The sequence below is a fragment of the Pagrus major genome, chromosome 23, assembly GCF_040436345.1.
Source record: "Pagrus major chromosome 23, Pma_NU_1.0".
NCBI classification, from domain to species: domain Eukaryota; kingdom Metazoa; phylum Chordata; class Actinopteri; order Spariformes; family Sparidae; genus Pagrus; species Pagrus major.
In genome coordinates, this window is record NC_133237.1 from 19,108,508 (window position 1) to 19,125,443 (window position 16,936).

At 43.5% G+C, this 16,936-nt stretch overlaps 2 protein-coding genes across 5 annotated transcripts in view; one reads left to right on the plus strand and one right to left on the minus strand.

The window, feature by feature from the left end:
- The window catches only part of znf281a (zinc finger protein 281a), a 121,519-nt gene that overhangs the window by 18,181 nt on the left and 86,402 nt on the right, over positions 1-16,936 (minus strand). The window lies entirely within an intron of this gene.
- kcnj19a (potassium inwardly rectifying channel subfamily J member 19a) lies at positions 90-15,989 on the plus strand. Its single transcript, XM_073494724.1, has 3 exons — positions 90-755; positions 10,329-10,545; positions 15,331-15,989. The coding sequence occupies exons 1-3, from the start codon at positions 90-92 to the stop codon at positions 15,987-15,989; spliced, it is 1,542 nt and encodes a 513-aa protein (XP_073350825.1).

Below are 16,936 nucleotides of genomic sequence, written 5' to 3' on the forward strand. Positions count from 1 at the left end.
TGCAGGTAACCAGTGTTCTGGAGGCTCAAACAAACCAAAACATGGATTAAACAGCAAGTGGTTTTTTACTTTACTCCAGGAGAGCTTAAATGGCGGCACTTCGTAGAAAATTTGGCGAGGACTACCAGGTGGTGAACACAAATCGGGCGACCACCTTTTCCGCGCCGGTGAAGAAGAAACGCCAGCGCTTCGTGGACAAGAACGGTCGCTGCAATGTGCAGCACGGAAACCTCGGCGGAGAGACCAGCAGGTACCTCTCTGACCTCTTCACCACTCTGGTGGACCTCAAGTGGCGCTGGAACCTGCTCATCTTCATCCTCACTTACACGATCGCCTGGCTGGTGATGGCATCCATGTGGTGGATCATCGCGTACATCAGAGGAGATCTGAACCACGGCCACGACTCGACCTACACCCCGTGCGTGGCCAATGTTTACAACTTCCCCTCCGCTTTTCTGTTCTTCATCGAGACCGAGGCCACCATCGGCTACGGCTACCGGTACATTACGGAGAAGTGTCCGGAGGGCATCATCCTCTTCTTGTTCCAGTCGCTGCTGGGCTCCATAGTGGACGCTTTTCTCATCGGCTGCATGTTCATCAAAATGTCCCAGCCGAAGAAACGCGCGGAGACGCTCATGTTCAGTCAGGACGCGGTGATCTCTCAGAGGGACGGGAAACTGTGCCTCATGTTCCGTGTGGGGAACCTGCGGAACAGCCACATGGTGTCCGCTCAGATCAGGTGCAAACTCATAAAGGTAAGACCAAGTGAGGATAAAAAATAAAAATAAAATGAAAAACTTACTGAAATCCAGAAAGTAATATGAAAATGAACATGCATATTTCCTGCTGCTGCAGGAGAAAGATGTCCTCCCTCAGAAGTATGGAACAGTTTTTTTTTGCGTACTGTGCAAATAAGCTCAGAGAAAGTAAAACGCACTGACAGCTTGTATCCCTGAAGGATCTTTATTCCCTTTACTTTCCTCTCGACCGAGCACACAAACAAAAGGAACAGTCAAAACCAACCTATTTCTATTCAAAGATTAAATGTAAGCAGGTCCCACTACACAATATATGCCCTGTTAAACAAAACCAGCTTAAGGTAGCATTACCATAATCCTCCAGCTGCAGGATGGCGAGGCCGAGTGGCAGCCAGGTGCATCTCAAATCCTGAGATAAGAGCGTAAGGGGCTGGTGTTTGTCTCTGTGGGGTCGGCTGCAGTGTGGATGTCCGGCATCAGTTCCCTCTTCAACCTGTGTAGATAGGTGTGTATCAGTAAGTGGATGTGACACAGAAATGGGCCCCTGAGGAAGGCTCAGTGAGTCACACTCTACCACAGATCACTGGAGTCAGTAAAACAGCCCTCCTGGGAGACATAAAAAGTATTTACTACACCTATAAAGAATTTTCTTTCTTTTCTCTTCCCTGAGATGTAAAATGTGCCAGAAAGCTTTAAAAATCTAAGTAAAAACTCCTTTGAATCCTCCTCTCCTGACTGTGCCACGTTCCACTAATGAAGAACTCAGTGGATTTTTTTATTTTTTAGGGGCTAATGAACCTCACAGTCTGAAAACAAGCAACAATGCAGAAAATTGCCTCATAGAGCAGCGAGGTCCACTGGCTCCTCCACTCTTTTAATTATCATAATAGCGCTCCATTCAGCCACATCCATGTTCAACGTGCAAAATGGGCCATAAAGAAGACAAACAGCATTAGCGAGGTGCTTGGAGCTTGTTTATGTCTGTGCTCTCCGCTGCACTGCCACATCGAGCACAGCGACGGTCAGCTTAATGATGCATGGAGAGAGACAGGGAGAGGAGCGAGCTATTCCAAGGAAGTGAACAGCCCCATAGGCATAAAGTACAATCACACGTGTGTGCGCTGATCTCTCTCTGATACAGTGAGTTTCAGTCTATCAGCACAACTGGAACTGATGGAGAAAAGTCTATTTTAAATGTGTTTTTAAAGCAGCCGAAGACCAATCAGGATGTGTGCTTTGCAACATAAAATAAAAATAAATCGAAGCTGTGGGAATTTTTATCCTGTGGAGACACTCTGCTTCACCTTTCCATCTGGACTGCAAGAAATTCAGTCAGTATAAACTCCTGGCAACCTTTTATCATTTTTACACCCCCTCTCTCTGCGAAATACAATAAAACAGCATCCACTCTGTGCTCCGTAGTATCTTTTATTTTTTTTTTAGTTTTGCTTCAGGGCTTTGTGGTCTAACCTTATTCTTTCGCTTCAGAGACTCTCTAACCGAGAGAGATCTTTTGCAGCCGCTCTGCCACAGAACAAAACACAAAAAAATAAAGAAATGAGTGTCATTGTGCATGGATGCTGTCAAGGCTGGACATACCTTTAGAGATTAAATAATAAACCATACTGATTATATATTTAAGCAGTCATATCTCTGGCTGAATGCTTTCAGTGCAGTCCCCGTATAGAAATGTTGGTGGTGCTGTTGAACTGCAGCCCTCTTCAAGTCATGCCTCGTCATATAAAACACTGGCAGAGGAGAGAGTTGGTGAAAAGGTTTTTGTGAATCCTTGCGTATTAAGATGCATCTATAACACACAGACTCTAATCAGATGCCACTCATACTCTTCTACAAATAATTCAAAAAAAGGTTTCCTTGACCACACCTCATGAAGTGAAAATGTTTAAAACTAAAACTTCTGCTGGTTTTTATGATTAAGACTCCAAGCTGACCATGCTTAAAGGCCCAGAGCTCTTACCTCTGCAGAAGTGAGTACAGAATCTTTGAAATAAATAAAAGGTGGTCGTGACTCCATTCCCTATCAACTACTGTAAGCATTTAGCAACTACAGCATTCACCCTGTTCACACATACGGAGGCTCTCGGAGGCGATCGTGCACCTGAAGCCTGCGGGCAGGCGTGCTTAGCGTCGAGCAGGTAGTTTAAATACTGAGCTCTGACTGAGAAGTTAGTTATTTTCTCCTGTTGCCACTAAAGGGGTTAAAGGAGCTCATTTCCTGTGTGTTGTGTCCGTGAATTGTTTTTTCTTTCCTAAACTTGTTGAAGACAGGAAGCCATTAACCGAGCAGATCAGCAGGTACCTTTCTGTGTGTGAGTTGAAGTAGAAAACAGCTGCGTGATTCTGTTCCTTGAGTTGTTTCCACGTCGTCGGAGAAATTCGTATCAAAGTTCACCAAACTCCATGCGATAAATGAAACTGTGAAATTTGCTCTTGTGCTTCTTTAATTTCATGAATGTGTGACTGTAGTCTAAAGTTAAATCGTTCTCAACGCTCAGGTTTATCTGATACTGCAGGGGTGGTGTTGTTTCTCGAACATCATACTTAAGGTTGTTCCAGGACTATCGTTTGAGCTTAATGAAAAAGTGACAAAGCCCTTGTCTTGAGCAAGCCATCGTGGCTGAATGGTTTAGGTATTGGACTCTCACTTAAGAGACCGGTGCTCAGATCCAATTTGTAGATTATTATACTGCTCACTTATTTTTGTTCCATTTCTTTTCAGTTTTCTGTCGCTGCTTGTTTCAGTTATGGAACCAAAATACTTGGTTAGGTTCAGGAAAACATGGTCTGGGTTAAAATACACCCTCTCACAACATTAAACCTGTGTTTAAAAGTCTAACTTCTCCCATGTGTCTTTGCCCCATGTCGCAAAGTTGTGACATTGCAAAAAGTTGATTGGTCACTTTCATCAATAATTACGATGCTCCAGGAACAACACCAACACGGTGTTATCAGATCGTGCCGGCTCTCTTGTCACGCTGCTGGGTGATGTTTGTGTCTCTGAATGTCAGTGGGTGGCAGCAGCAAGTTTCTCAAGGTTCAGTTCATAATTCATGGCATCTTTCTGTGTCTCCAGTACTTGAATCTGTAGGCGCGGGAGCTTGTTCGGGATGACTGTCAGACTCTACAAGTTGTCAGAGAGCCAAGTGTCAGCTAAAATTACCACTGTACCAAACTTCATGTGCTTTCACACTAACCTTTAATTAAACCCTGATGTGTTTACCTGGTTAGTACGGTTTGTTTGGGCTGGTGTGAAAGCAACCTAGCATCCAAAACAACTGCGTTGCTGATTGTCTGTCGCTGTCTGCCGATCAAAGAAGAAAGTGTACCTGATGTGCTGTCTGAAGAAAAATGTTTAAGTGTGTGGTGGGATGTCACCTCTCATCACGTTCCTCCGATAAGACGCACCAGGACGCTGTGGTCTAGTTGCAGTATAGATGCCCGCCAGACATGAATATATTGCTCATGCATTGCATTTGTTTCCAACTTTTGGAGAGACAAATGCAACGATTGCATCATATTTGTCGAAAACAAAGCAAAGCACCCTAAATCTACAGAGCTCTGTTACAGTAGATGACAAAAGCTCGTCTAAATTGGAACCACTTGTTTGCGCTGCCGTGTTTGGACAGTAAGTCTGTGTGCCAGAGCTCTGCTGAACTGTCGCGGGTGATTACTGGATGACAGCAGACAGCTAAAAGAAGGCCGAGACGGACCAATGGAAGCTGTCATACAGAGTCCCACCATAAGCGGCTGAGAGGCAGCTTTGCGGGGCATCCATGACAGCCTCAGAGGGCATCCTGGTGGAACATCCTGGCTAAAAAAAAATATGACTGTGGTGTTACTGGGAGACGAGAGAGTGAAGGAATTGATTGAAAGTGATGGAAAGAGCTGGAGAGAGACTGGCAGTAAGAGAGGGGAGGCATAAAACGAATTACCAACAGATTTTTTTCTTAATATTTTCATTGTATGAGTGGTGCCTTCTATTTCAGAGATACACAAGGGAGCGAAATCCCCTCGGCTGCATATCTCCTCGGAGGATTGCAGGATGGACTACGTAGGCTAGTCTCTAGAACTAGAATTGATTTCCATTTCTTTTCTAATAGGAATAGAGATGCAATTATACTATCAGGCTGTGGAGGGCTGGAGAAAGGCTTGAAGCCCTGCAGTCATTGATTAGCGGGCCCCAGAGCCAGACTCTGGCTAAGACTCTGGACCGCTCAAGGACCTCTCTCTCTTTTGTTGTCTATACTTGAATAATTCAGTCTACACAGATGTATAGGGTGTTTTTCAGTAGGAATGTTCATCCTCCACAAAGCACAAACAAGCAGAGGCAACATTTTTTGACCTGAGTTTTCTCTCAGAGGCGTTCAAGGGACAGAATGTGTGCGCTGGACTGTGCATTATTTGTACCGTGCCATAAATTTACAAGCATAAAAATATAGCAACATTACTCTTGAATAAACACTACATCCTCAGGCTCCTGACAAAAATAACGTATGAGTCTTGTAGCAGTATTTTTCCACGCCCAAGTAGAAATGAGAGGCAGCACAGTCACAGCCGAACACATTTTTGGCCAAGAACATTGTGACACCACTTCTGCCAAACGCCGCCAAAGTCACTGAGTGTCACCCTGAGGATTTAAACACTTTACGAGGAAGGAAATGAAACCAGAGCATCTATAACATCTAAAAACTGTTTTTTCCTGCTTTGCCTGACATAACAACTGCGCCAACCTGTCAAGCTTTTAAAGTCGGTGAAGCGTAAGCAGCCCAGTCGCCGGGATAAAATGTTGACAGTGCTACAAAACGTGTCATATGATGCTCACATCACGTTTATGACGTGACTTTCATGTGGGGAGGTGGAGCAGAAGGTGGTGCAGATAAGCTGCCTGGCTGGCGACTGCAGTTCGAGTAAGTGTGAAACTATCGGATATTTTTAAGGACACCGCGGGACAATTTCCAGCCGTGTTTGTAGTGACCAAGACAGATATTTTAATCCAAAACCTTAGCCAAGCGTTGTTGTTTTTTTGGTGCCACTTCTTCGGTGGCCCTGTGCAAAACACAAGAGCAAATAGGAAACCAATCAAATCAAATCAAAATAAAGGAAAACACAACAACAAATCAGGAGTTACAACTTCTATCAGAAAAGGTAGGCGCGTTTCATGATGATTGGCCGTGACCACTGTCCGTCTTTCCGACAGGAAGGAAAGACATCATTCAGGCGTAACAGTGGATCCCACTGCTGTTATCTACGCTCTACTCAAACTTCTGGTAATGGCTGTTTTTCTTGAGGTTAATTTGCACTTCAGGGCCATCGTATAAATCAACCAGACCATAAGCACTGCACTGTCCCGAGATAAAATTGAAATTGAATCTAAAGACACATAAAGTTGCAACAGAAAGAAATGTAACGCTTCAACATATCCGTGGTTTGCAGAAATGTACGCCTTTTATATAGCAAGGTGGGAAGTGAGACTGTGAATGTTGGAGTGGTGGATGAGTTTGTAGTTTATCTGACTTGAAAGCCAGAGGCTTGAGTTTTCATCCAATTACTGAGGAAATAACATTGGCACTGAATGTTGTCCCTGAAAGGGGATGATTCAGAATGAATGTGAACTCTGGTGAAAACTGTGGTCTCTCCTAAAACTTTTGATGCCGCAATTTGGTGTTTTCTTTGTCAGCGAGTTCTAACTGTAGTGAGTTGGAAATGTGAAACAGTAATTGGTTGGTGGGAATTTAGATGGGCCACGATGCAAACACTTTCCCAGGAGAGAAGACTCACTGATGTGTGTGAACAGCTGTCCCATCACTGCACACTTCAACCTGAGAAAACAGCTAGAAGACATTTTTCATTGGTTTTCTGCAGCTTTCTCACACTGGTATCATGTAATAGTTTGTTTATTGTTTATTCATCATGGATTTTGTTTGCCTCGGAGCAAAGTTTTTGTGGTCATTCATGTCAGAATAGCCAATAACACAGCACAGGTGTTACCATTAAGCTGCATTTCTGTTTATTACATCATAAAACAGTGGCTCATAGCAGCACAGGAATTGCTGCTCACTTGGGTAACAGTGTGAGCTGCAATCAAATCACTTGTTCAGTTGTCTGACATCAGAAACAAACGTTGTCAATAACTAAATTGTAGGTTTGCTATATTAAAACTTTGCGTAGGTGTTCGTGGAGCAAAGAGAGGACACAAGCAGATGTAACAGAGTAACCAGGCTGTACCTTTCCCATTATTTACCAGGTGCTGGTAAAGTTTATCTTTTGACTTCGAAAATTGATCTGAAAAAGCTTGTGTGAACACATCACACGTTACAGCCAGTTTAGTGCGAACATTTCAGCATTTTTTTTTCACTTTTGTTGTACCTGACTGCTGAACTGTTAAAAAGGAATACCTGCTGAGCATTTATCACTTACTTTCAGCTGACTGAACCTCTCTGCTCTCTTGCTAATCAGTCTTGATGCAAAGAACAAAGAAACAGTCACAGGACTTTCACCCTGGAGACCGCTGTTTGTGTCTCGTGTAAAACCAAAAGACGATGTTGAGGTTTTTTTATGTTTAAGTGCGTCACATACATAACATAAGTGAAGTTATGTACGTAACATAGGCATGTCCCAAACTGAAGTCGCAAAAGAAATGCGGTTATTTTAACCCAAACCATGTTGTTTTCCTAAACTTAACCAAGCTGTGAGGGTACAGCGAACGTCAGGTTGGTTCGTCGATGGTACACTGCAACGATCATGATGTTTTGAGAACGGTGATATATGCATATATTTTGGGGGTCACTGGCCATTTACCTATTCAGTGGTTTAGGTAGAGGATGTGCTGACCAAAAGTAAAAGTCTATCAGAAAATGGAATACTTGATTAAATGTACTTGGTTACTCTCCAGTACTGTTTCTGACACGTTTACATACAGTCCATTAGAAAAGGAGAAAACTGTGTGCAGTTGGATTGTCCAATCCATTTCACTCTGGATTTGATTTAATTCCTCTCACTCAGTCTTTGCTGGGTTGGATGAAATGTTAAACTGGCACAACCTTTCTGTACTGTAAGTAGGCAGACAGTATCTGGCAGCGTGAAAGCCTGCGTGAATCGGCTTGCTTGTCAGTTGACCTGATTGCCTACAAGCTCCCCCAGCCCCCCTCTCAGGCTACTGATTGATGAGGGCCTGGCAGAGCATGGAGTGGAGTTGAGTAGGAAGATCAGGCCACTCTAGGTCCAATCAATTTTATTTATCACCTGTCTTCATCCATAAGCATCATTCACAACACTGAAATGCTCCTTTTGTGAGCATGAAACAAATCCACGTTGCCTTTCTAATGAAAATGAGCAGCTGACAGGTTGACTGGGTCGGGGAACACTCGATGTTATGGGTAGAATTTGGAACAGAAACAGTGTTTTTGCTGCACGATCTCCCCAAAGGTATCGAAGAAAATGAGTAAAAACGTCCCTGTCTGGATACGTCAGAGCTCTGGGAGAGAAATCTGTTTATTTTGCTGGTGCCACATGTACAGAAAAGATAAAACAGCAGACACAGCTATCTCAGAATCTTTGTGCATGAAGAGGCGTAGGAGAGTGCCAACGGGGCCTGTGTAAGGAGCTTTGCCTGTCAATGTTTGCATATAGTCATCCATCTTTTTAATCCTAAGTGACAAAGACAGAAAGTGAAAAGTACAATTTTCCCATAGCTGGTATTAGTTAACCGACATGGAGGAACGATGCCAAACAGCCTGTGAGCACCTGACAAGTCAACAATGCCCCCCTGACATGAAAGCCGTTCATCCAACATAAATCTAGAAGAACATCTCATTGATATTCACCAGAGATAGAAATAGAACACAATGTTTTCTGGCAATGCAAAGCTTGTTTAGTCACACTTCATTCAGTTTGCGTCTCGGAGGGATTAACTATACGGCAATGTCACTGGGAGGTCAGCTTGATGTTGGCTGCTAGATGCAGCACAGGAGTGGTCTGCATGGGTGGATGGAAGAGAAGGGATGTCGTAAACTCACTGAAACACAAGCTATTTATGAATGAAAATTATTTTCTCAACCTTTGAACCTGACATAAATCCCTGTCTTTTTCACAAATATATTAGATGAAATAGCAAGCAACAATGTTAAAAAACCTCTGTAAATATGATGCCATAAGTGTGCCATGCGCTAGCAAAATAATTTTAAGACACTGGAACATAAATATTCAGACATAAAACCCAGGTGTACCCAGGTCGCCATCCCTGCTGCCAAAAGTGGAGGTCGCTGGCTACAGTTTAGAGGCTTGTTTTCATCTGCTTCTGTCAGAGATAAACAACACAAATAGCAAATCTACTACCAACATTATTGCAAACATTATGCTTTATGTCCAGTCTATGGCTGGAAAGGTGTAGCAACAGTAAATGTCAGATATTGTGTGCTGAAGTTAAAAATGATCCACTTTTCTTAGGGGCTCATTTAGAAAGTCTGAAAGAGGAAACTGCCTTTGTGGGAGTAATGTGTCGATTATTTTGGGATTTAGAAAGTGAACAAAAGATCCAGAAATGGCAGAAAGGGTTGTAGAGAAGGGGGTGGGACTGTGTGTGGATATGTGTGGGAGATCATTATGAAGCTGTGTGTGGTGGAGGACAGTGTACGTGTGTGTGTGTGTGTGTGTGTGTGTGTGTGTGTGTGTGTGTGTGTGTGTGTGTGTGTGTGGGTGAGTGGCTTGTGGCTGACACATCCCAATTATTTGTTGGAGGTGTAACAATGTGGCAAAAGAGAAAAGAGTGTAAAAATTAGCTTTTGCTATTACATCTTTTGTGAAAACAAAATCCACTTGACACAGATTTTTGTTGTTGTTATGCTAATGTTAATCGTTGACTTAAAAATGCTATGCTATTTTAGGTAGAAAGGAAAGATACTGTAGATTAAAAACACAACATGAACTCTGAAGCACATTAGTCAGTTCTTTGCCTTCAAGTTTTTAATATTGAAATATTTCCCATGATTCATTTATTTCAAAAAGCTTCAAGCCTCTTATGTGAGCGCAGGATGTTAGAAAATGGCACGAACTTTACAGGGAAAAGGGTAAAAGCAGACTGTTAAGCGAGGGAAGCAAACAGGAAGAGAAAAGGTGAACAGACTGATTAGACACAATCAGACAGGAGAGGAGAAAATACATCCTCCTGTGCTGCTCTGCCTCCAACATCATCTGAGCAATTAAATACTTCAGCACCAGTTGACAGTCTGTGGGCAAGTCCTGTCCAAATGTCTCATGCGCCAACCTGCGAGTTCTTCATGAAATCAATGTGAAGTGCCAAGTCTGTGGTCACTGCAAACAGGGAGGCAGAGGATGTTTGAGAAAGAGGAGAGAGCTGAGGAGAGAAAACATCTTGCATCACATGTCCAGAGGTTTTGACACAGTATGTTTATTTAGAGAATCAGCTCATCACACCTTTAAATTGAAGACAATCAGTGCCAGATCAGGAATCTTCCTTCCTCTACTTTGCGATAAAATCCATCTAACCCTCTTCTTCGTGTTTCTTTCTCGTCTTCTTCTTCTGTGTTTCAGTCTCGTCAGACACCCGAGGGCGAGTTCCTGCCTCTGGACCAGTGTGAACTGGATGTCGGCTTCGGGACGGGTGCAGACCAGCTCTTCCTGGTGTCCCCTCTCACCATTTGCCACGAAATCAATCCCAAGAGCCCTTTTTTCGACCTGTCCCAGCGCTCTCTCATGAACGAACAGTTTGAGATTGTTGTCATCCTCGAGGGCATCGTGGAGACCACAGGTGAGGGGTTCCTCCTGATTTAAACTTATTTTTTCCATCGCTTCCTTTCTTTACTCCTCTCACTCTCAATCTAAATGTAAATTTATATTAATATCGACCCACATAAGAGTTCTATCTAATAGATACTCGTAATCTAGAGTGTGAAATCTCATTTCCCTGCCTTCTCAGTTTTGCATATTTGAAGAACGCTGAAGCTGAAAAAACATTGAGAATGAGAACAACACATGAGGGTAACGTCCTGATTGAATTATGAGGGATATTTTATTACTTCAGAATTGGTTTATGCCCACCCTATGCATAATAAAAGCCTGTGGTCATAGATGCGTGTGTCACATTGATGAATGAGCTGGGGTTTCAGTAGAAGTTCCACTCCATTTTTCAGATGACAGCTGAGAGCAGAGGTAATTCTGAGCCTGCGAGACATTGCTATACAGCCACTACTATAAACTACAGGCAGCCTCTGTTGCATATTTAACAGAATGATTCTTCCCTAAAGTCCAATACAAATAAATCCATCTCGCTCTTTTCTTTTTAGCTCTGCTTTCATCCATCCTCCATAACCCTCACTTTGCCACATCTATGGGAGAAACCACAGAGCTGAATAGGCTTAGAGCAGGAGAGAGGGATCAGCAGGGAGGCGTAGAGGCATGCAGGCAACACGGTCTGTGCCCTGTTGATAATACCGTTAAATCAGGGTGCAGCCACATGTTTTAGTGTCGTAGTGCTATGGGACTCAGAGCTGAGGAGTAAGAGGAGGGAAGCCCTGGCAGAGTCACCTTCAATGGGCCCCGATATCCCATCATCGTCACACTAACACACATCCCATTAACCCGAGCACATTAAGAGTTATCCTCTGACATCCAGCGGCTGCTGACACAGCTGTTCAGCTAGTTGATTGTCTCCAACTCAGTCCATGTTTCCACCAGACTTGACAAATTACTTTTCCGTTTTAGTTCATGAGGCAGAATTGATTGTGCCTTTACATGCCAGAAGAAAATGTATGTGTTTTTCCACAAAACTGTTGTTCTGAAACATATATGAGCCTGAACAGGTGTTAGCAGCAGGAGTGGACTGAATGTTGTCGTTTTATTTTACAATCAAAGTTTCTATTGAGGTTTTCTGATGAAGATTTGAATGTCTGTCGTCAAATTTGATAGCTTCATTGCCCTGAAAGAAAGTCGATTTGAATGGGGAATAGCTGGAATAGATTTTTTGTTATTGTGGTTTTATAAATGTAGTTTATTGTGCTGGTAGATTGCTGCTAGACTGCCCTGTTAATACAGGTGTGGGCCTGTTTTTGTGTGCAGCAAGCAGAAGAGCAAAGATAAAAACAAGATTACTTTAGTAATCAGCTAAAGTGAATGTGTAGATGGATAGATAGAGGATGTAGTCTCCACAGCCAATACAACCTTCAAAGTTATGGGGTTTAATAGCAATGATAGCAATGGTATTCACCAAGTTTGGAGCAACCAGAGCAAAAAAGAGCTGCAACACTCTTTTTCCTTGTCTCAAAAAAAACATTTCTCTGATGATTAGGACTTCCCACATGATCAGAACTGATAATGAGTCTGCTCAGATCCAGCCGGGTATGAGATATGCCAACCTGGACCCAATTAAACTGAATTTCCATTTGAATTCGGTTTCTAGGACACAAGAGGGCTTTGAAGACTTCTAAAAACAACAGAACAGAATCTTTGAACAGAGGATACAACAGTACAAACATGTAAAACACTGAGTATGGATCTGATGTGAGTCCCTCTGCTCTTTGTTTGCTCAGACATCAACTCTATAGGTTATACCTTACGCAGATGACAACCCTCTGCATATGTTTGTTTAGATTCTTACTACAACCCCTCTCACACTGGATAAAAAAACACTACCACCCACTTATACCTGGCTTCTATCTTTGGTGGGAAAGGATACAATCAGCACTCATTCCCGGGTCAAAAGACTCTGCAGTAGTCTGGACGTTGGTGCATAAATACCCCATCCATCTCGGCTTAAGCAGCGCTCAAACATTTTTCAGTCGGCATTGAGTTTGAAAGAGAGACTGAAGTAAAAGATATTTTACAAAGCAACCGCTCAATGCTGCTTTCTACTGTTTCCTGTAGAGAAAATCTGTCTAACGTTGGTATAAAAATGATATGACAGTGGTCAGATTCAAATAGAGTCACAAAAAAAGCGAAGCACGGTGCCAGTGAAGGCTACTGCCAGGCATTTTACATAAAGTCCTCTTCAGGGACACCCTGCACGCTGTCTGCGAGTTGTGCTGAGGGCTTTTATTTTTATGCAAGATGCAGTAAACATTAACCAGCTGGCTGAATACCCATATGACGCCTGAATGATGAAACTAAACTGGCATGCCTGTCAGGCTCAAACCCGTAGTTTCCACTGCACCAGTATAACTGCTGTCTTATGTATTTACAGTCAGCAGAAATACAATCCTGGTGAGACAGGAGAATACAGACTAACCCTCATGATTAAAGCCAAGTCTCTAATTAAGAATAAAAATGACCTTTGTGTAGATGTAGGACTGTTGAAGGTTTCTGTGGATGGAGATGAGTAGTGAGCCTGGAATAGCATCAGGCTATGACATAACACTGCACATATCATCCCTCGGAGGGACGGGATCAGACTCCTACTCTACAGCTTACTGTAGTGTTTAACAGAAAAGCTCAAGTTGAAGCTGAGCCAGTGGATCAGAGAAAAAATATGGTCCAAGTGCCGATCGATCGCGAAGGACCTCTGACAAGCTTTCAGATGTCAAGGAAATTATTTTACAAGAGCAGAGGTCAAATGAAAAATGTGTGTTTGTGATGCCTGCAAGCATCCTGCATCGAACAAACACACAGAAACCTACGTTACTTTTCTCTTTTAAAATTTAAATGAACACAGGTAAATACAAATAAACACATGACGATAGGACGACAAACAATATGTCCTCACAAAAGGAAAGGAAGACAGTAATACATAAAGTAAAATAAAAAATAAAATAACAGTTTAGTCGGATCCCTTCAGCCAATCCTAGGTTATCATGAAAATAAAAAACAGAAAATGAATGACAGTTGTCACATTTAAAGCATATTTACATTTTTGTATCGTCCCAATCTTTACTAGAGCTTTTTTCTCCCATTTTATATTGTGTTTGTTTCCATGAAATTCAAAAGTTTATTCAAGGTAATAGTGCGTTTTATTAGGTCGCCATTGCCGCTTTAAAACTTTAAACGAACCTCATCTGTAAACATTTGCACCTGACTCACAGCAGAAAGATTTTCATCAGCAGTGGTGGCTGTTTAATGTAGTATCTCCACCAGCAATATGAGTTTGACCGCAGGATCATTTGTGTTTATCCACCAGAAACAGTCAGATTACTTAACTACATTAGCCGTGAGCTAACGTTAGCAGCAACAACACACAAGGAGAGTGTGTCTGTGTTTAAATTCAAGTCAAATCTCGCTATTCGGCACTCGCCAGAGCCTGTGATTCTTACTCTTCTTTTTCCTTCTACTGTCTGTAATGACTCCATGAAATAAAGTACATTTCCCATGCAGCTCCAGTCAGCAGTCAACATTACCATAACGTGACATAAACACCACCAACGGACGTTTCCTCAGCAGATCGCTGCTGCAGTCAGGTTGATAAACAGGAGCAATAAATCTACTAAGTAATCTCTGAGCTCTCCTCCCGTCGGTCGACAGCTCCAGATCAGAGCAGAGTCCGCTGTGACTGTTTATTTCTCGGGTCTTGCTTAGCCCCCAACACTCTCAGCTCTGGCCAGCTGAGCCGCAGCTCCTTGCCACAAAACACTCTGCAAATGTCTTATGTTTTGGTTTGATAGAGCGTCCCCTAGTGGTGGAAATTACGTATTGTACGTTTAATTGAAAGAGTCTGGAATAGGAGTTAATTGATGTTTCCACGGTATCTTCCCAAAAGGCACAGACAGCCGGAGGGAAAGCAGCAAGGCCTCTGCTCTGCAGAGGGACCAGCACTACTACAAAAACTTTGCTTCTCAGTACAGCTTCCTCTCATTATGGACAAATAAGCATTCTGTAATTAACAACTTCCTAAAGAGCGTGACATTAGTTTGTCGACCGAGAGTCATGCCCATACAATGCACAATCAACACTACAAGTTACACTAAAAACATGTAAAGACAGGACCCATGGCTCTTGCCATTGATGTATTGATGCAGGGTTGGTGATGGGTGAATGCTAATTATGTTGATCCATAAAAAAGCAGGCAATTATCACAGCCAACACAAGCTACACTGATAACAAGCATCGCTCACCTTTCACCTACATTAACAGCACAAATCACTTATCACTGCGTGGAAACAAACAGCAGGAAGGAATATAAAAGACAGACAAAACAGTTTATAAACGGTACAAAAAGATGTTCTTGGTCTCATATCGTTATTCCATTTCAGGACATTAAAGGTGACATGCTTAGAATATGGAGATACATAAATATTAATAATAGTCGGTGGTAATCGCCGTTTAGCTGCTTTCATGAACCATTTGGGAAGGGGTAAGAATCCTTCCCCATGGATTTACAGTTTAAAGAGTATTTAAATCTCTGGTACGTGACTTAATAGGACAGGATGGTAGATTGTGCAGGAAGGAGCATGAAGCAGTGACTCCACGAGCAATAAGAAAGAGCAGAGCGGAAAAGAGATAATGGGGGAGAATAGCGCCCTTTCACATTCCTCTTATCAGCCATAATTATTTTGCTGGAGCTACACCACATCTATTAATGTTTTATTACTCTGCTGTCACCTTCTCGTAGGTATGACATGCCAGGCACGGACATCGTATACAGAGGATGAGGTTTTATGGGGCCATCGCTTCCTGCCCGTGATGTCCCTGGAGGAGGGCTTCTTCAGGGTGGACTACTCTCAGTTCCACAGCACCTTCGAGGTGCCGACACCACCGTACAGCGTCAAGGAGCATGAGGAGAAGAACTCACTGCCCTCACCTCTATCCACACCCACCCCCGCACTGACTGAGAGCCACGGCGCCCGGCGTAACCGGGTGTTTTCCGTGGATTGCATCAACACATCAGAGGAAAGGGGCCGTCAAGGGGGGGCTGGGGGTCGACTGCCAAGCAAGCTGCAGAGAATGAGTTCATCTGGGAAGGAGGACCTGCAGAGGAAGGTGCTCCTGCTCAGCTCGCAGCACTCAGAGAAGGCTTGCAGCACAGGAGACCTGCCCCTGAAGCTCCAACGCCTCAGCTCCTCGCCGGTGGAGGCGGAGAATCGGCTGCAACTCAAGTCCCTCAAGGTGGGCTTCGAACCCATGACTCAGTCTACTGGAGACCTGTACCAGCACAGCCTAGCGCCCACGCTGTCCCCTGCTCCGGTCCCCATGCACAGCCCGCTGCTCTCAGCTGGGCGGCCCGAGGACAACCTGCCCGCGAAGCTGCGGAAGATGAACGCTGACCGCTAAAAATCCACTGACCTCCAACCACGGACAGACAGGAGGAGACGTGCATGGAAACAGATTCAGAGATGTCCTCTGAAAAAAACTGATGTTCACTGACAATTTATTTTCTTTTTCTTGAGACACAACCTTTACTGGAACGACTGTGATTTTTTTGTGTTTCATAGCAGAGGCATTCATGCAAGAAAACACAAACGTCATGCTAAACGCAAACTTGATCATCCTGCGAGAGTTGTGCATGTATACACTAAATCCATTGTTTATTGTATGCACCACTACACTTAATAGTCAATCTTAGTTTTATTGAAATATAAATTATATTATGATTATAATAAATGCTGTTTGATCTTTCTCTTCCTTGTGTTTTTATTGTCGTCACACCGATAAGAAGTCGATGGACTGATCGATAGTGCAACAGGTTTGCCAGAACTCAATAAGTAATCCAACAGTGCAATGCAATGCAGTTTTAATAGGCTGTTGTTAATGCCCCAATTTTGTCCCCTTGGCAAGCTGGACAAAGTGCATGTAAGAGAGAGGATAATGTGCTACGCTGCTGCTGAGTGAAGAGTGTTTATTGGAGAACAAAGGCTGCCTAACACATTGTTCCAGACTCACAGAGGCATCGCGCCACACAAACACACCCCAACAATGGATTATGTGGTCGTCTATCCAAAATCCGAACTGCTTGTCCTTTCTTAAGCTTAGTTTATGCTTCTGCGTCAGGTCGACGGCGTACCTACGCCGTAGCTACGCCGTCGACGCAGACCCCTACGCCGAACATCTGCGTCACTTGACGCGCACCTCCCAAAAATCCTAACTACGCGTCGAAACGGCGCAGACAGCAGGGACATGCGACGCGGACCTCGAGGGCTGTGATTGGTCCGCGTTACATCATTTCCGGGTCGCAGCGTTCAAAGAACGTACAGACCACCTCCTCACACGTCTTCTCCTTC